We start from the raw sequence: 19,816 nt of genomic DNA on the forward strand, positions 1-19,816 counted from the left end.
CCTCTTTCCTTGATGCCCAGGGTACGGATTATATTTTATTTATCCTTATATTACTAGTATCTGGCTCCTTCCTTGGTACATAGTAGATGCTTAGTAAAAAAAAAAAAAAAAAATTGCTTCGTGATTATAAATCTGCTAAGTTGCTTAATGCTTCTCTTATTTTCCCTTTCTATTAAAATAGGACTTGATTGAACCTAATTTACTGATTTTGTAAATCATTTAAAAACAGGGCCAGTTCACGTATTCATTTAACAAGTAATTATCTACCTTGTGCCAGCAGTGAACAAGATAACAGTTCGACAATAGCATTGTTGGTACAGCTTGAAAATCCTCCATGTTTACAGTATCAGAAAGTTGCTATTGTACCAAAAACTGTACTGATTTATTGAGGCTTAGGAGTTGGGCTTTTAAATTAGACATGGATAAATTCCATTTTCATGCATTTCAAATTGTGGGATCTTTAGCAAATTATTAAATACTGTAAAACCTTGGATTGCGAGTAACTTGTTCTGAGTGTTCGCAAGACGAGCAAACATTTGTAACAAATTTTAACTTGATAAAAAAGCAATGTCCTGCACCACGAGTAGTACGTGACGCTGGATGTCACATGATCACAACCGAGCCATTGGTTCTTGAAATTCACTGACATACGAGTGCTTTGGATTACAGGCATGTTTCTGGAATGAATTATGCTTGCAAACCAAGGTTTTACTTACTTAACCTCTGTAGGCAGAGTTTCCTTATCTGCTAAATAGATATAATCATACCTACTATGAGGTTAGGAGGATTAAGTGAAATGAGTGTAAAATGTCTAGCAGATGGTAAGCATTAATAAACAGTAAGTGTTATTTTTGTTTTCCCTCAGCAAGGAAGAATTTTTTGATCTGCACAACGTCTCCCCTTTATTCTTAAAAAGGCCATGATTTTTTTTTTTTTGTGGGTGGAAGGGGATCCCTCTTTGAAACAATTGCTGCTTCTAACAATGACCCTCCTAAACAGACTAGATTATAATTTGTTCTCTTCTGAGTAGCAATTAGACAGTCCTGTCAGAGTTTCAAGCAAGATGTATAAACAACCACAGAAGCAACCGCACCTGGTGATTTTCAAAACAAGAAAAGTGGGTTTGTCATTATTTATTGGATGTCACTTGTATTTTCTTTTTATTTAAACTGTAAATCAGAGAAGTTATTTCTATAGTATTGAAGTGCTGTGGCTGATGAAAAACCTTACTGCCTAGGAAAAAATCTTAACTGTGTGGATGGTGAATTTTTGGGAGCATCAACAGTGCCATTTTGATACTGCTGGCCTCTGACTCCCTTTAAAGAAAAATTTTTTTTTCTTCATTAAAACTTTTTTTTAAAGTTTTATGCATAAACTCTATGCCCAATGTGGGGCTTGAACTCAGCGACCCCAAGATCAAGAGTTGCATGCTCTACCGACTGAGCCAGCCAGGCTCCATCTCTGACTCTCCTCTTAAACGAAAATGTACAAAAGCAGACTGAGCTCCTTTGCATTTTAAATAAATTGTGCCCGTTTTAGTTGAGATGAGTGTTGTTTTAGTGCATTTTTATTCTTCATTTATAGGTCATTATTGTTTTTACAGTGTTGGGAGCAGAAGTTGGAAATAAGGCCTAAACCCTAGTTGTGTAAGTTTCATCTAAAATTATACTAAGCCAACAGAGAGAGATTGAATTTTTCAAACTCAATTACCCATATAAAATTTTAAGGAACACCTCCAAGGGGGAAATGTAGGTGTTCTACCTAGGTGCAGACAATAGGCGAAAAGAGTAACTTACATGACGATAAAGAACATTTGTGACAATAGGAAGTTGTGGTAAAAATCAAGTGATATTTGTCTTCTGAATTTGATCCCAGATCATACCATTCTGATGAAAGCTCAGTGAAATCTATGTACTATAAAATGCCTGTTTACTCACATGGTGTTGATCATATATTCAGTGTATGCTGTTTCTTTCGTAGCAGAATTACCTAATGCTAGGAGAAAGGAAATTGAAGCCATTCATGCAATCTTAAGATCAGAGGTAAGGAAAATTAAAGACTATTATTGAACTTAGATTTTTCTTTTTTGAAGGCATGACAGTGACTCATACTGTATTTCAGTTCTTTTTACTGCACTGCTTACCACTTTTATCTCTTCCCCTTTATCTCAGGTTTTTTTCAGTGTTATCTTCCTTTAGATGAAGAATATATGTTGCTGCACTTTGCTATTTTATATTCCTGTCTCTGCTTCTCTATGCTGGATGTAGGAAAACAGCCACGTGTAGACATCATGGTGGCAACAATTGATCAAGGAGTTACCATGTTCTCACAGTGTGCTCAGTTACAGTAGTGCATTTGTTCAAGTATCATGCGAGAGTGCAATTCTGTTCATTCTAGATGTCTCTAATTTGCTAACATTAAAAGAAGTGCGATATTTGTATACAAAGAAGTTAAGGGTATAGGTATACCAAATTAATCTCACCATTTCTTTTCCTGTTGTTAGTGCCTCGAGGTGACTACCTCTGGACATTATACTTAATGCGGATGAGGACAACTTGGGAAGGGTTCAAAGGAAAGCCATAAAGAAAGTGAAATGATTTAAAATGGGATCTATTGTAAAGTACTAATGACACTCAGTTAGCCTTTGGATAAGAATGGCGAGGGGTGAGGGTGTTAAGCACGTTTTCCTCTTTGCTGAGTCCATAAACAGAGAAAATTGAATTTAAAATATCAGAAAATATTTACTAACAAGCACTAGTAAATTCTGGCCCAGGATACCGAGGTGAGACTGTGGAATTTGGAGGTAGAGAGATGTCTCAAGAGGGACTATCGTGGTATTCTGTCTTAATAGGATATGGCAGTTTGGTGACACCTGAGTCCTTAGCTATAATTGCCTAATAAGTAGATGCTTCGGTGACAGACGAACTTAATAGCTTCTTTCTTTGTACGGCCAAGATAGGAAGGTGTTACTGTAATCCCTAAAGAAATCCTTACGAAGGCACTCATTAGTACTGGCCCACCCAGAAAAATTAAATGGTAGAGTTGTGTTTAGTGGCATTAATTTAGGTAAATTCACCCATGTACATTTGGGGGAAAAAGTAAATAGAGTTAACCTGCTTAGTGAATGTCTGCTCTTTATTCAGCTTGAGATCAGAGAGAGAAAGATCTTGTGTCCCTCTGTCGATCTCAGTTCTAATCTCTCATAGGGTTATCACTGGACTATGGTGAGCATGATTCTAATATTTAGAAATATTTTTGAACAGGGAGGGGAACAAAACATAAGAGACTCTTAAATATGGAGATCAAACAGAGGATTGTTGAAGGGGGTGTTGGAGAGGGGAATGGGCTAAACGGGTAAGGGGCATTAAGGAATCTACTCCTGAAATCATTGTTGCACTATATGCTGACTAATTTGGATGTAAATTAAAAAAATGAAAAAATACATTTTTTATATAACGCATCCCCAGATGAAAGCCACCTTCCTCATTTGCTGCTTATTCACAGTAGCATGAGCTGCTCAAATACTAGAGGAAAAGAGACTGTTGGAATTCCCAAGGGCTTTGTTTCTGAGGTGATTTTGATCCTTGCCATGTGTCAGCACAAAAGAGCTTCATACTCTAACCCCTTACTTGATTGTGCAATAAGAGATTAAGGTGGAACTACGATTGAAGCCAGCAGGAAACTAAAAATACAAAATTCTGTTTAGAAAGTTTTGGTATAGACAGAGGGTGTTGTGTTTTCCAGAGGAAATTAGATTTGCTTACAGGCATTAATACTTGAAGTGGACTGAATTAGTTAGATTTCTTCAATTTAATTCTCTGAGCCAAGAAAAATAGGCATCACAATTCCCATCTGGATCCAGTGAACTCTTTACTTTTTATATTAAATCATTTTGTGAGTGATTTATAGAAGTAGGAATAAGGTGATAATGAAAAACTTTACTATAAAAATTAAAAAAAAATTTTTTTTATGTTTATTTTTGAAAGAGAGACAGAGAGAGACAGTGTGAACAGGGAGTGGCAGAAAAGGAGGGGGCACAGAATCTGAAGCAGGCGCCAGGGTCCACGCTGTCAGCACAGAGCCCGACATGGGGCTTGAACCCACGAACTGTGAGATCATGACCTGAACTTAACTGACTGAGCCACCCAGGCGCCCCAATTAGAAATTTTTTATTTTTATTTTTATTTTTTTAATGTTTATTTATTTTTGAGACAATGCGAGAGACAGAGTGCAAGCAGTGGAGGGGCAGACAGAGGGAGACACAGAATCTGAAGCAGGCTCCAGGCTCTGAGCTGTCAGCACAGAGCCCGACGCGGGGCTTGAACTCAGGAACCATGAGATCACGACCTAAGCCGAAGTCGGACGCTTAACCGACTGAGCTGCTCAGGAGTCCCCCCGATTAGAAATTTTAGTAAGAATATAGCAAATCGATATTTTCCATACGTTTCTGGTTTTGAAAATATATACTCAAAATAGGCAGTGTTTTTTGAATGTAGTCGACTGCTTATTAACTCTTGTGCATGAACTGAAATGCATCTTATTTGTAAATACTGGTTCCAGATTTCAGTTGTATCTCTAGTAGAGTTTAGTTGATCATGACTTCTGGTTCTTCTTGACTTGTGTCATTAAAACCAGTTTTTTGTTTTTTGTTTTTAATTTTATTTTAAAGAGAGCAAGAACCCGAGTTGGGGAGAGGGATGGGGGGGGAGGGAGAGAGAGAGAGAGGAGAGAGATCGAGAATCTCAAGCAGGTTCCATGCTCGGTACAAAGCCCAGCATGGGGCTCTCGATCCCACGATCCTGGGATTGTGACTTGAGCCAAAATCAAGAGCCGGATGCTCAACAGCGCCACCCAGGTGCCCCCAAAACCAATATTTTTGACAACTTTGATGGCTCATGATTTTGTTGAAGAGACGATAGCTATCATCTTTGCTCCATAATTACAAAGCCAATTTATAAATACTAATTAGATTTATAAATACCAATTAGAATGATCAGGCTACTGAATTTTTTCCATTTTTATGTCTTTTTCTTCCCAGTCACCTTTGTATACACACTTTCCTGCAGCATTTATCAGTGTATGAACTATATCAAGTAAACTTCAGTGTACAAATATCATGTATAATGAAAGAATTTGGTCACATATCCATTTAGCGAAGTGGGATGGCTCAGGTCCTTGTCACAAAATATTGGGAGATAAAATCTTTTCCTATTGAATGACTAACTTGATGAGAACACCATGTTTCTTTTTTGTTCTTAGAAATATATTGTTCACTCATCAGTTCTGGAGTTTGAGAAAATTGTTCTAGGATATCGTTATTTGAAGACTTGGTTGGGATTTTACCTCTACAACCTGTTCACAACCATTAGACTCTGGAGAGCTGTTTTCTGTCTCTTCACATTTATCTTCTGTGTTGTCTTAATAATTGTGAAACGTTTTCCTCTGTCAGTTTTCTTCTCTTTGTTGAAATGAAAATTCTGAATTTGCAGCTATGTTCAATGAAAGCAAAACACAACAGAATAAAAGAGACGCCACAAAGTTGGTGTCTCTAGCTTTTTCTTTTTAAAAGATGATGTAATGCTTTGGACACTGCAGTCAGAAAGCTGGTTATTTCACTAATCACTGGGTGATTCTGTCAGTCTTCTCTTTTCCTATTACCTAAGACTTTTTTAACCTAGTTGAGAATAATTGATGAATAATGATAAAAAAAATTTTTAGGATGATAAAAAAATCAAAATGTTTCAAGTACAGAAAAAACAAGGTCATTACAATCTCATGAATGTTGTTAGATTTTTAAAGGGCCCGATATCCCCTTATGATAATGACAAGATAGAATAAGATTTAGTTAGTTATAGATTTTATTTTTAAGTAAACTCTGTACCCAGTGTGGGGCTCGAACCCACAACCTCATGGTCGATAGTTGCACACTCCACCAACTGAGCTAGCCAGGTGCCCCAAGTTTTGTTTTATTTAAAAAATAAGTGGGGCGCCTGGGTGACTCAATGATGTCATGGTTCACAAGATCAAGCCCCATATTGGGCTCTGTGCTGACATTGCGAGCCTGCTTGGGATTCCATCTCTCCCTCTGCTCCTCCCCAGCTCGCTCTCTGTCTCCCTCTCAAAATAAATAGATAAACTTAAGAAAAAAATGAGTACATTTTCTCTCTTTGTTGGAGGACATCTAAGAAAGAGTAAAAGTCATCAATATCTGTCCTTACACATAGTTAGGACTGCTCAACAAAGAAACTCACTGAGTAAAGTTGGTTCCGACCTTGATGGTGTAACAAGGGTTGATCAGGATGGAATAATTTAAGGATATGAGAATGTTGTAGATTTCAAGGGCAGAAATCATAGCCAGACTTTAGAAAGGGGCTGCAAACAGAACTGCAGACCACCAGGGGTTTGTCTCTCGTTTTTACTCCTCTTTGTTCTTCTTTGCATGTGTTTATTCTTCATCCTTTCAGACCAGCCCTCTTGGTTCCATATTCCACATTCTAGAAAATATGGCCACTGACAAGTGATATGTTACAGATCAGCTGCATGAAGAGAATCTGTCCTTCATGTACTCTGTCCATCTTTGTGACTCTCATATGGACAGGGAGATGAGGGCAGAAACACAACTGTTGGCCAAATTGGAAGCTTTCAAGTTCTCATTCTCAACCAGAGTTCAACAAATAGCCTGAATTATTTTTATCTGAAAAACCCTGGAGTGGACTGTTATGAATAGATTTTGACTTCAGTATATTGTGTTGCTTTACGCATGGTGTTTTCATGTTAAAAGATTACAGAAAGTCACACGAAAGCAGCCAATAGAATAGAAGGTAATTAGTTGTGTGACTTTGGGGCCTGTGTCTTAAATTTCTTCAAGATAACCAAGATTTATATTAGATTTCTAGAGACAGACTCTCAAACTAGGGTTTGTGTGTGTTGTAATTTTTCCGTTGATTTACTCCTTTGATTTTCTCTGCGAATTCATCCAATCTCCCTGGATCATAATTTTCACATCTGTTGATGTAAGAAATTCCTAGACTCTAAGAAAACAGGTGACCTTCTCAAAGTGAAAAAGTCTTCACCTTCTATCACGAGCTTTTTTTTTCCCTACCACATCATTCACCTTTTTCTCCGTTATCCTTGTTAACCTGTGTTTGTAGGTATTAGTAGAATTCTTAGAAAGTTATCTGTGATAATTTGTAAATTCTTTTGCAAAAAGTTTTAGTGTCCATTTATCTTGCTCCATTATGTGCTTATTCATTCAAATTCAAGGAATGATAATACATAATGGTAATTTAATATTTGAGTACCCAAAATTTAATTAATTTTTTAAACATGTTTTCCAAAATCTTAAAAGACTATAATGTCTGGATTCATTGAATTAGAATATTTCATGTACTTTTAACTAACTTTTTTTTTTTAAGTTTATTTATTTATTTTGAGGGAGACAGAAATAGCACAAGCAGTGGAGGGGCACAGAGAACGAGAGAGAGAATCTCAAGCAGGCTCTGCACTGTCAGCACAGGGCCTAATGTGGGGCTGGAACCTGTGAGATCATGACCTGAGTCGAAACCAAGAGTCAGACGCTTAACTGATGGAGCCACCCAGGTGTCCCAACTTCTAACTAGTTTTTGAACTGAGTTTCAGTATGCTTTTCAAATTGTTTTTTTCAGAAGTGCCTCAGGAACCTGGGGGACAGGCAGACAAGTAATAAGGTGCTTTGGCCTCCTGCCTGTACTTCAGCAACAAGTCTTTTTTGAAATGATTTCTATTAAAAAGTTCTATTTGGGGAGAAACCAGAAGTTGAGACATGTAATCCAGTTTATTCGTTAACTTGACATATATTGTGTACTATAGGCTAGACCCCGGATATGCAGAGATGGGGGAAGCATTGATCATTGGCTTTTTATTAGCAGAAAATCAAATAAGCAGCATTTTTTTTTTTTTTTTTTTTTTTTTACTTTGGTTCAGAATTTTGCATAATCTCTATTAACATGGCTATTGCACTTGTAGCTTTGATTGAAAGTGTACTTTAAAAGCCAGAATTCTGGGGGCACCTGGGTGGCTCAGTCAGTTAAGTGGCTGGCTCTGAGTTTCGGCTCAGGTCAGGATCTCACAGTTTGTGTGTTCGAGCCTTGTGTCAGCACGGAGCCTGTTTGGGATTCTCTCTCTTTCTCTCTCTGCCCCTCCCCTGCTCATGCTTACTTGTGCTCTCTCTCTCTCTCTCTCTCTCTCTCTCTCTCTTTCAAAATAAATAAACTTTAAAAAAATAAAAAAGCCCAGAATTCTGAGAACTTTTATATTTTATATCATTTTCTGTGTGAAGCAATATATTTTTCATGATGCCATACACATAACTGTTACTTACATGTTTTACTTTAGTCTTTTTGTTGAAAATACTTTTTTCTTTGCTTCTAGAATGAGAGACTCAAAAAACTTTGTACTGATCTAGAAGAGAAACATGAAGCATCAGAACTTCAAATAAAGCAGCAATCTACAAATTACCGAAATCAGCTACAGCAGAAGGAGGTAAAATTTATTACAATTACTTCATATTTATTTCACTCTAATGTATTTAGGAGGGTTTTTGAGAGTTATAAATCAAGCTATATACAGATCGAAAAACATATTGAAACGGTGATGAAGTTAATAATCCCCAACTCAGTTTGATACCAGTAATTTAACAAGAACTCTGACCTTTTCTGTTATATTTATATTTTATAAGCTAGCCTTTAATTTCTACTTTCCCAAAGAGGAAAACTCTTTCAATAAAATATCTTTAGGCATCTGTTGCTTATAATTTCTGATTTTATGAAACCTAATTTCTCATCTATTTACTTTAAGTTGTCAATCAGTGTGATAATTGCTAATGACATTTTTTAAAAATGATTTTGACTACTAGTGTTAATATATATTGAATTGACATTTGCTTGATTTTCCATGGGAAAATAGAATATTAAGTATATTAAGTTGACTTACATTGTTCTGTAAATATTTTTTCCCTTTAGTTTGTTAGAAATGTTTATTTTGGAATTGGCTTATCTTTTCTTCGCAGTGCTGGTAATAGATATTCTGTAATTTAACCAGTGTTATCATGAATCCTTAAAATATAGATGATGTTTCCATATTTCATTCTGTTGAATTTTCTTCAGTGTTTAGTATGTAAATGGAATTCAGTAAATGCTCCTATTGAATTGAACTATTTCTTGTTTTATCCAGATCATCTGGGCTCTCTTCAGTATGTTGAGTAAATGTTCATTTCTACCATAATTTCATTATATGAGTTTTTAAAATTTAAATACATTGGTTTTTAGTTCTTTTAGTGACATACTAAGATGAAAAATGAAAGTAAGCCACATTAAAGATAATTATAAACATTTAAAGAAGAGGTTAAATTTCCAATCTGTTGGGAATTGATTTCATAAAATACAATAAAATTACTTCAAAACTAAAATGAATATAAAAAGGCAGAGTTACAGGTTCGGGTTAGAGCTAAAGGCCCACTTATTAAAAAGATTTAACAGATTATAAAATTACTCTGTCAAATTGCTTTAAAAGACTTTAAGCCTTACTCATTCTATTTCTGTACCTGTCATGGACTGGTAGTAAACATTCATGCCTATAGTCCACAGACCACACTTTGAGCAGCAGTGACCTCTAGGTATTACAGTAGAGCCGTGGTTCCCACCCAGGGGTTTACAGCTGAATCATCCATGACACCTTAAAAAAATATACATGTTTATGCCCTCCAGGAGATTCTGATTTTAGTGTCCTGGGAAGGGGCCCTGGTATTGGTATTTTTCAAAAACTTTATAGGTGATTCTGATACTCACATCCTAATTGAAAACACTGCTGTGGAAAATTCAGCATTTAATTTTCTACTTAACTGAATATTAGAGGGCAAATTAGGCATTTAAGTTTAGAAATGCCTCTTTGTTATTAGAGCTTGCATTTTTTAACTCTACAACTTGATATGTGTCCATTTTATAGGCAGAACTTGCTTTGTGTTAAAGCTATGCTTGAAAAAATTATGAATTTCCATACTTTTTACCAGAATGAAAGATAATATGTGACTATACTTAAGATCTGCTGTTTTCTGCCGTCATTGTGATGTTCATAATCCCTAAAGATGCAATTCATCTCATGACATTTATGGAAAAATGAATGAAATATGTGCACTGCTATAGATTTCTATTAGAGAAGAGGCTCTGATGAGAAACATGTTTGTTAATATATTTGACGTCATTGTGTTTGGTTTTTGTTTGTCTAATTGCTTGGCTTTACGTGCATAGAAATATTGTTGGCTGACTCCCAGTATCAGATTCTCCTCTGTCGTGGCGGGGTGTCTTCCAGAGTAGGTATTTTATAGAAAGCTTATCTGAATTCTCCCTATCTTACTCACTTTTATATTTTGAGTAATCTCTCACCCGAAATGGATCTGGCATTATGGTATGTCCCGTAATTTCTTTTGGACAGTGAGGTGGTATTGCCAGTCCTCAGTCAAAACTCCTCTGTAGGTTTCAGTATTTTTGTACTATTCTTTCCCTGAGTAAACTCAAATTTTCACCGGCTCCTTTTTGCCAAGGCTAAAGCAAAGGCCTCTTTCAATGTATGATGTTTTCCTAAGACTCATGGGCTAATAACCACAGGCTCACTGTGCTGTCTAAGATTAGATTAATAAAGCATTCTTCCAGCTGTTGTACAGACCAGTAGAAAGTTACCTCTGATTCATGGTGCATTTTAAGTCTAAATTCAGCCATGATCAGTTATATAAGACTGTTCCAAAGATGCTCTAAGGAAACTTCTGATACGTAGGCTGATGCAGCTTTCATTTTCTCTTCACTTAGAGTTTGATAATACAAATAGAACCCTCAGAAATTGCCTGTACTACCTGATACATCGACAATAGTAAACCCGTGTTTAATTGAGAATTTAATTGCTTCAATTAACATATGAGTGAGATTCTGATCTTTGCACTATTTGAAATATTATCTGTGCTTTAACTGGTAATCATGTGTGTTTTTTTTCATGTTTGGTTTTTAAATAAAAATGTGTGGTTAGGCTATTATAAAATACTAGGATTCAGTTGGTAGAGTTACCATCATTGGATAGCTTTAAATCATTATAACTTTTAATGTTATGAATCTGTAAACAGATCAATGTGGTTATTTTAAAGTACGTTCTCTAAAACGCAGATTATAAATGTATAGGTAGAAATCAGCCATCTTAAAGCAAGACAGATCGCACTACAGGATCAGGTGCTGAAGCTTCAGTCAGCTGCCCAGTCAGTAAATTCAGGAGCTGGCCGAGTACCAGCAGCACCTGCATCGTCTTCATTTGGTTATGGCATCAGTCGTCATGCTGCTGCTTTCCATGATGACGACATGGACTTTGGTGACATAATTTCATCCCAACAAGAAATAAACAGATTGTCAAATGAAGTTTCAAGACTCGAGTCTGAAGTTGGCCACTGGAGGCATATTGCTCAGGTTGGTAAAATTGCCATGAGTTTTTGAACATTCTTAGTAAAAAGAGTGGTTCTGAATGTAGAACTTTTGCTATCAGAAAGAACCCCAGACTAGGAAATTCAAAACCTGTATTCTAATCCTGCCAGTGATTTTCTGAGTGATTTTGATCAGATCATCTTTCTTTCTCATCTTAGTTTTTTCCTCCCTCTATAAAATATTTGGAAGAAATTCTCAAAAAAGTTTAGAGCAACAGAACTATGTTTTAGAATAAAATAAAGGCACGTCGGGGTGGCTCAGTTGGTTGAGCGTCTGGCTCTTGATTTCAGGTCAGGTCATGATCCAAGGGTAGTAAGATCAAGCTCTGCATCGGGCTCCTTGCTGGGTGTGTAGCCTGCTTAGGATTCTCTCTTGTTCTGTCTCTTTATCTCTGTCTCTCCTTCTCTCCCTCCGTCCCTCCCTCTCTCCCTCTCTTCTTCCCCCACTCTCTCTGTCCCTCTCTCCCCCTCTGCTTCTCTCCCTGCTTGCACGCACCTCTCTCCATAATTAAAAAAATTTTTTTTTTCTTTTAAATAAAAAGTTACAAGTCCAGGACTTAAAAGAGATAAAAATGGAGTTGCTATGGTTGAACTAGCCATCTTTTCCCCTGGAGTCCTTGAGGCTTCTTTGATGGCAATTCCAGGGCTCCGAGATACCAGATTGAAACTACTTGCATAGATGTTCTCTGAAGTTCCTTTATCATTAGTTATGTGTAAGATGAAAATTTGATCATTGGTGTCATAAAATACACTAAACTATTTTGTATTATTTTTTGTGCAGTAGAAATTAAATCTTTGCTATTTGGACAGTAAACTTTCTTTTAAGGAACACTTTCCATCTTATGTATCAGATTTTATATACTATTGATATTGTCAATAGATGTGAGACCCGAAGTAAACTCGAACATTGCACATTTGGATTTAATTTCCTCAATGTAGAGAAAAAGTATAAAAGTAAAGAAATTGTTTCTTTTTGTGAGTGTGATCTAGTTATATAAAGGAGAAACCCTACCAATTATTTTTTTGCTTCTCAAGTTGCTAGACATTTCCCGTACCCAAAATACATCTTAGGATGATCAGCTTGTCCATTTTATCTTTAAAAATGTAGTAGCTCTTAAGCTACTATAATACTGTAGATTCCCTGTCCTACCTTCAGAGATTAGGATTTTGTAGCTTATTTTAGGGCCCTGGAAATTGCATTCAAACTGTAAATACCCCAGGTGATTCTGATACGTATTTTAAGAAACGTAAGATTTCATAGGGAAGAGGTGTTTTTTGAGTATGTATATATAAGCATATCTTGAAGGTTTACTATATTACCTACAGTAGGATATCATGGTGGAAAAGGCATAATTGGGATCTTTCACAGGACTTAATTTTTCAGCAAGGCATAGTAAAACTTGTGTTATATTTTACAAGATGTTTGTATATATGCTATCCTAATATATATTAATCTTAGTAACTGTGTGAGGTATTTATTACCTCTGTTTTACAGGTAAACAAAGTAAAAGTTTAATACACATATTGTCACAGTGAGTAAGTTGTGACTCAACCAGACATCTTTTGACTCTGAATCCTGGAGTTTCTGGTATACTTTGTTCCTTTTTTTATCCAGAGAGCAGCTTTTTGTTCCCTAACACACTGTATAGTAAATGTTAAAAAGATAAATGAACAACATTCAGCTTTGAATGAGAAGAGAAAAATCCAAAAGTTCTTTTAATTGTTAAACTAAAGGTTGTTCTGTATTGGGGTAGAGATCCAGGTAAAATCATTTTAGAAAGATTTTTGCTGGGTTATGATTAGAATTAATGTTGGATAACTTTCCATTTTGAAAAATTTTCTTTTAGGAAGCTGTTTGATTATCAAATTTACATTTTGTTAAGCTAAGTAAAATATTCTCTGGTGTTTTCCTTCTTAACAGTTATTTTGTAAAAGTGTCTCCCTAATTAGTTAACAGACTCTTGAAAATTATCTTTTATTTGTTGTGTATTACAATTGGACTGGGTTCTTCAAAAGTGCTTGGCATTCTTTAATCAGAATTTGGGAAATGCTCCCTTTTTTGAAAGATGTCGTTTAATAAAATTAATTTGTGACTTTCTCTTTTACAAGAAAATCAATACAATTATTTTCTAATTCTGTTTTTCTGATCTAGACTTCTAAACCACAAGGATCAAATAGCTCTGATCAAAGTGAAATCTGCAAACTGCAAAGTATCATTAAGGTAAGACAGGTTGTTGGAACAATGGCTATTATACATCTAAAATTGGCTTATTAAAAATATATGTCTAAATTAATGGAAGGCTCAGTTATAAAGCTAATTATATAGAGTATGATTGTTTCTTTTCCGTTTTGTATCTTCGTTCTTTATGACAGTAAGGTGTATAAAAATGTCTCTTCAAAATTGTTTGGTTTTGAACATTTATTTTTTTTAAGTATATTTCATTAGTCTGTACTAGTTACTATATCTTGTAAAATGGTCTTTATTAAAACAATTCCAAGGTTTTGCTGAAGTTTTCAGGGTTTAAAGGATATTGACAAAATAAAATGCTAATACTATTCACTGTAACTAATTATTTTCCTTTAATGGTGGAATTTTGCTAGTTTGTGTCTATTATTATTTCATTCAAGAAAAATTTTAGTTACATAAAATTATCATATGGCACTGAATTGTTTTTAGTGTATAAATTATTGTCAGATATAGAATTTTTTAGTTTTTGGTTTTATTATTATTGTAATACTAACATGGGTGGGTTCCCAAGTCAGACCTGTGTTTGAATCCTGCCTCTACTATTTACCAGCTGTTCTACTTTGGACAAGTTACTTAATCTTTCCAAGCTTCCATTTTATCCTTAGTACAGTAGATCTCATAATACCTTCCCTTGTAGGATTGTGTTAAAGTTTAAATGTAAAGATCCTTGCCAAGCGCTGGCACTGAAGTAAGCGCACAGGATTAAGGAACAACCTTACTTGTCTTCTCAGGAAGTAGAAGCTAATTTATAGATTAGGATTCTTGGGTTACAAGCAACAGAAGTCATTACTGGCAAAGTAAAGCAAAAGAGGATTTACCGGAAGGACCCAGGTTAGTCTGTCCACAGGATTGAAAGAAGTATTGAGCGTTTTGGTTTTAGGATGGACAGGATTGGGAATAGCATTGGGGATGGACAGGATTGGGAATAACATTGGGGATCTAGAGAGTGGGACACAGTGGACCAACTTTTCTGGGTGTAGCTATCACAGTAGCTATTCTGGGCCAAATAATTTCCCTCTTTGAAGGACTCTGCTCAAGATCTGGATTCCTAGGAGAGAGACTGGTGGTCTCAACTTGGGTAGCAACGTGCCTTGGTTAACAGTTTGGGAGTCCCATCAAGACTGGTGGAAGGAAGGGCTGAGCAAGAGGTGGGAGTAATAGGACACCAGCTACAGACTGAAGGTTGGGACTGGCATCGATGGGATATGTCACTAGCAAGAGAAGCTCATGGTCACAGATATGAAGAAAAAAAGATATTCAAATTGTTCTTAAGACCCAAGAAAGGCAAGGGTAGAGTCAGAATTGTCCAGATTTGGAGGCTGTGTTTAAATTCTCTTCAACCATAGCGTGTTCAGAGAATTATTCTTAATACACACTTCTGCACAATGAAATAGCTTAGGTGTATCATTGATTATAAATGGGGTTAACCTTGTTTTTATTTTTTAAGGAACTTAAACAGAACCGAAGTCAGGAAATTGATGACCATCAACATGAAATGTCAGTGTTACAGAATGCACATCAACAGAAATTGACAGAAATAAGTCGTCGGCATCGAGAAGAATTAAGTGACTATGAAGAACGAATTGAAGAACTGGAAAAGCTGTTACAACAAGGTTGTTAGTTTTTATCAACTTAATGTATTAGATGATATAATTAAAAGACCAGCCTAGTAATGTGTGATCAAGACACTGATGTAAACTTGGACTAAGTTCTAAAGAATGAGTGAATGGCTAGTTCTGTTCACCTGCCAGAAATTTGCAGTGGCATCACTATTATCAGGATTATGTGGAAATGGGGCCACCTGCATGGCTCAGTCGGTTAAGTGTCCGACTTCAGCTCAGGTCATGATCTGATCTCAGATTCACGAGTTCAAGGCCTGTGTCGGGCTCTGCGCTGACAGCTCAGAGCATGAGCCTGCTTCAGATTTCGTGTGTGTGTGTCTCCTCTGCCCCTCCCCTGTTGGCACTCTGTGTCTCTCAAAAATAAACATTTAAAAAATTTTTAAAAAGGAAAGATTATGCAGAAATGGAAAGGTCCATTTGCCTTTGTGACAGATAGTTACAATACATAGATTTCTTTGTATCGTTTGGTGGTGGTACTTTGGTAATAAATGATTAGAACTATTTTCACTTTCTGGGGCACCTGGGTGGCTCAGTTGGTTGAGCATCCGATTTCGGCTCAGGTCATGATCTTGCAGTTCGTGGGTTCAGGCCCTGAGCTGACAGCTCAGAGCCTGGAGCCTGTTTCGGATTCTGTGTCTTCCTCTCTCTCTGTCCTTTCCCTGCTGACACTGTCTCTGTCTCTCAAAAAATTAATAAATGTTAAAAAAAACCTTAAAAACCAATAGAACTATTTTCACTTTTAAATTCATATACATAGGCTTTTTAATATTTTTCCTCGACTGTTTATTTTTTTTTTCTTTTTTTTTTTTTTTAATTTTTTTTTAACGTTTATTTATTTTTTGAGATAGAGAGAGACAGAGCATGAATGGGGGAGGGGCAGAGAGAGAGGGAGACACAGAATCGGAAGCAGGCTCCAGGCTCTGAGCCGTCAGCCCAGAGCCCGACGCGGGGCTCGAACTCACGGACCGGACCGTGAGATCGTGACCTGAGCTGAAGTCAGACGCTTAACCTACTGCACCACCCAGGCGCCCCTCGACTGTTTATTTTTAAAAAGCTTTATTATGAGGGCAGCTGGCTGTCTCAGTCAGTGGAGCATGTGACTCTTGATCTCAGGGTCATGAGTTTGAGTCCCATGTTGGGAGTAGAGATTACAGGGGGAAAAGATCTAAAATAAAAATGCTTTATTATGGTAATTTTTTTAAAAAGTTTATTCATTTTTGAGAGGGGGGAGGGGCAGAGACGGAGACAGAGAATCCCAAGCAGCCTCCACACTGTCAGCACAGAGCCCAACGCAGGGCTTGATCCCACAAACTGTGAGATCACGAACTGAGCCAAAATCAAGTTGGATGCTCAACTGACTGAGCCACCCAGGCGTCCCTATTGTAATTTTTTAAGACTTTGTTTTTATAACAAAATTGAGAAGGAAGTGCAGAGATTTCCCACATACCCCCGCCCCCAAACGCATGCCATCCCTCCTATCACCATCACTTAGCAGAGTGGCCCATTTTCCACCAAAGATGAACCTACACTGACACATCACGATCCCTCAAAGTGCACAGTTTACCTTAGGGTTGACTCTTGGTGTTGTACATTCTGTGGGTTTGGACAAACTTATGCACATATTCATCATAATATACAGAGTAGTTTCAGTGCTCTAAAATCCTTTCTACTCTGCCTACTCACCCCCCACTTGCCCTCCCCACCAATCTTTTTATCGTCTCTATAGTTTTGCCTTTTCTAGAATGTCACATAGTTGGGATCATACAGTATGTAACCTTTTGAGATTGATTTCTTGCACTTAGTAATGTGCATTTAAAGTTCCTCCATGTTGGGGCGCCTGGGTGGCTCAGTCGGTTGGGCGTCCGACTTCGGCTCAGGTCACGATCTCACGGTCCGTGAGTTCGAGCCCTGCGTCGGGCTCTGTGCTGACAGCTCAGAGCCTGGAGCCTGTTTCAGATTCTGTGTCTCCCTCTCTCTCTGCCCCTCCCCCGTTCATGCTCTGTCTCTCTCTGTCTCAAAAATAAATAAATGTTAAAAAATTAAAATTAAAAAAAAAAAAAAGTTCCTCCATGTTTTTTCATGGCTTGATCCCTCACTTCTTTTTAGTGCTGAATAGTATCACATTGCCTGGATGTACCACAATTTATCCATTCACCTCCTGAAGGACCTCTTTGCTTCCAGGTTTTTGTAGTTATGCATAAAGCTGCTATAAACATCATTGTTCAGGTGTTCATGTGGGTAAGAGTTTTCAGTTCCTTTGAGTAAATACCAGGGAGTGCAGTTGCTAACCATATGGTAAGGTTATGTTTCATTCTGTTAGAAACTGCCAAACTGTCCTCCAAAGTGGCCCTACTGTTTTGCATTCCCACCAAGAGTGAACGAGAGCTCTTGTTCCACATCCTCATCAGCATCTGGTGTTGTCCATGTTCTGAACTTTGGCCGTTCTGATGGGAGTGTAATGGTATCTCGTTGTCTTAACTTTCAAAGATTTTCAGGTTCTCACGTCTGTTCAATCTCGTAGCTGTATATAGCAAGCTACTTATCTCTTGGTAGCTGACATTTGCTGTCCTTGATTTTCTGTTCATGTTCTAGGTGGCTCAGGAATTGCAGTCACTGATCACTTGAAAATCCATGAGATGCAAAAAACTATTCAGGATCTACAAACTGAGAAAGTAGCGTCTACAAAAAAAATTGAAGAACTTGAGGATAAAATAAAGGACATAAATTCAAAATTATCTTCTGCAGAAAATGACAGAGATGTTTTGAAGAAGGAACAAGAACGCCTGCACGTTGAAAACAGACAAATAACGGAAGAGTGTGAAAACTTGAAACGGGAATGTAGTAAATTGCAGCCTGATGCCGTGAGGCAAGGCGATGCTGTGACAGGAAGAGAAGGAATCCTGTCGCAGGGGGCCTCGGTGCAAGAGGAAGTGCTCAAACTGCAGCGGGCACTGTCTGGTATAAAATGTTTGGAACTTACTGATGATGGGTGTTTTATTGCGTACCAGTTGTTTTAGAGGCACACTGAGTACTGTATGGGAATGGAGGAGTCATGGAAACGACTGTAGAATTTGAATCGAATTGTTGGTTTCGCTTCAGTGCCATAATTAACGGATAACAAATAGGAATTTTCTACTAAAAAGGCTTCACTCCCTGCCTCATCCTTAAGTATTTACAGGGGACTCATTGCTTTAGGAGGCAGTGTAGATTTTTGGGAAATGTTTAGTAGCTGTTTATTGGGAGGAGGTGTGGGTGTATTTCTGTTAATCTGTGTAGAACCAAATACTTTCTGGAACTCATTAGGGTCCAGACCCTCCAGTTAGGGAATGCAGCCTCCCTTTTTTAAAATTCTGTATCACCTTTTGAAATGATGTCCTGTATCGAAGCAGACACAAGAGTGATAACCATAGGTCTTTTATCATTTTCCATGCTGAAGCTGGTACTTCGTTACCATACCTGTGTTCTGTGTTAGAAAAAATAAGTTATTGAATGAAATAGGCCAAACACCAGTATTCGTTCATGCCAGGATAACATAATAGGAGCTCTTTAGCTGCAAAGATGTGTTTTATTTGCATTTTTGTCTTCTCACAATATAAACTCTCACATTATGAACTGATTGATTCTTGCTCTGGAGGGTGTTTCTAGCCCTTGGGTGCTCTGCTCCCCGATCCCCGCCTCCAATCTGTCTCACTTGCCTAGTTGTTTATCCTGAGTGCCTGACCTGGATGGCCAACTCTATAAATTCATATTAAAGTTAGGTTCAGGGTCACTGTGTCGTCGTTGACCTCCTCCCCCTCCTCCTCCCCCTCCTCCTCCTACTCCTCTCCCAGCCTTAGTGATTGGTGGCATTTACCAGTTTGCCAAAACAGAGATTTTGAAGTCATCACCTAGCATATCCTGAAGGTTCTATTTCCTTAGCATCTCTGGCTTGGTACTCTTTCAGAGGCATTCTAGGGTTTCTCACAAGTGCCTCCATTCTAGGAGCTGCCAGGAAGGCAAAGAGAAGGCTGTTGACTAGGGATCTAGACTTCTTTCTTGTTTGACTTCAGAGTATCTCTGCTCTTTTCAAAATAAATGCATCTGTTTATTCCACATATTGGGTGATTCAGATGAATTCATTTGCTTTGAAAACAAACCTACTGTCCTAGTCCTTCCTCTTTTTCCAGTTTCCATGCCACTGAATAACTTCAGCCAATCAATTTTCTTTTGCCTGATTAACTGTAGTAGTTTCTTCATGGAGCAGAATAGCACAGTAGTTAAGTACATGACTGTGCTAGAATCCAGCTCTGTCACTAATTCAGTGACGTTGGGCAATTTAATTACCATCTCTATGCTTTTGTTTTTCTATCTGTGTAGTTGGGATAATGATACTATCTTCCATAGTTACAGTAGTAGTAATGGGGATTCTCTGAGTTACTACCTGCAGAGTTCTCTCTAGAACAATGGCTATCC

The 19,816-nt window shown here is 37.3% G+C and overlaps 1 protein-coding gene across 2 annotated transcripts in view; it reads left to right on the forward strand.

Annotated features, from left to right (window-relative positions):
- The window catches only part of TRIP11 (thyroid hormone receptor interactor 11), a 61,527-nt gene that overhangs the window by 2,533 nt on the left and 39,178 nt on the right, over window positions 1-19,816 (forward strand). Inside the window, exons 2-7 of one of the 2 annotated variants that reach the window (XM_049612298.1) lie at window positions 1,981-2,042; window positions 8,410-8,520; window positions 11,202-11,480; window positions 13,647-13,715; window positions 15,190-15,355; window positions 17,957-18,322. In XM_049612298.1, the coding sequence (XP_049468255.1) occupies window positions 1,981-2,042; window positions 8,410-8,520; window positions 11,202-11,480; window positions 13,647-13,715; window positions 15,190-15,355; window positions 17,957-18,322 (1,053 nt within the window). The remainder of the gene's footprint in view (window positions 1-1,980; window positions 2,043-8,409; window positions 8,521-11,201; window positions 11,481-13,646; window positions 13,716-15,189; window positions 15,356-17,956; window positions 18,323-19,816) is intronic. The other variant, XM_049612300.1, reaches the window with a different exon arrangement.

This window comes from Panthera uncia (genome assembly GCF_023721935.1).
Source record: "Panthera uncia isolate 11264 chromosome B3 unlocalized genomic scaffold, Puncia_PCG_1.0 HiC_scaffold_1, whole genome shotgun sequence".
NCBI classification, from domain to species: domain Eukaryota; kingdom Metazoa; phylum Chordata; class Mammalia; order Carnivora; family Felidae; genus Panthera; species Panthera uncia.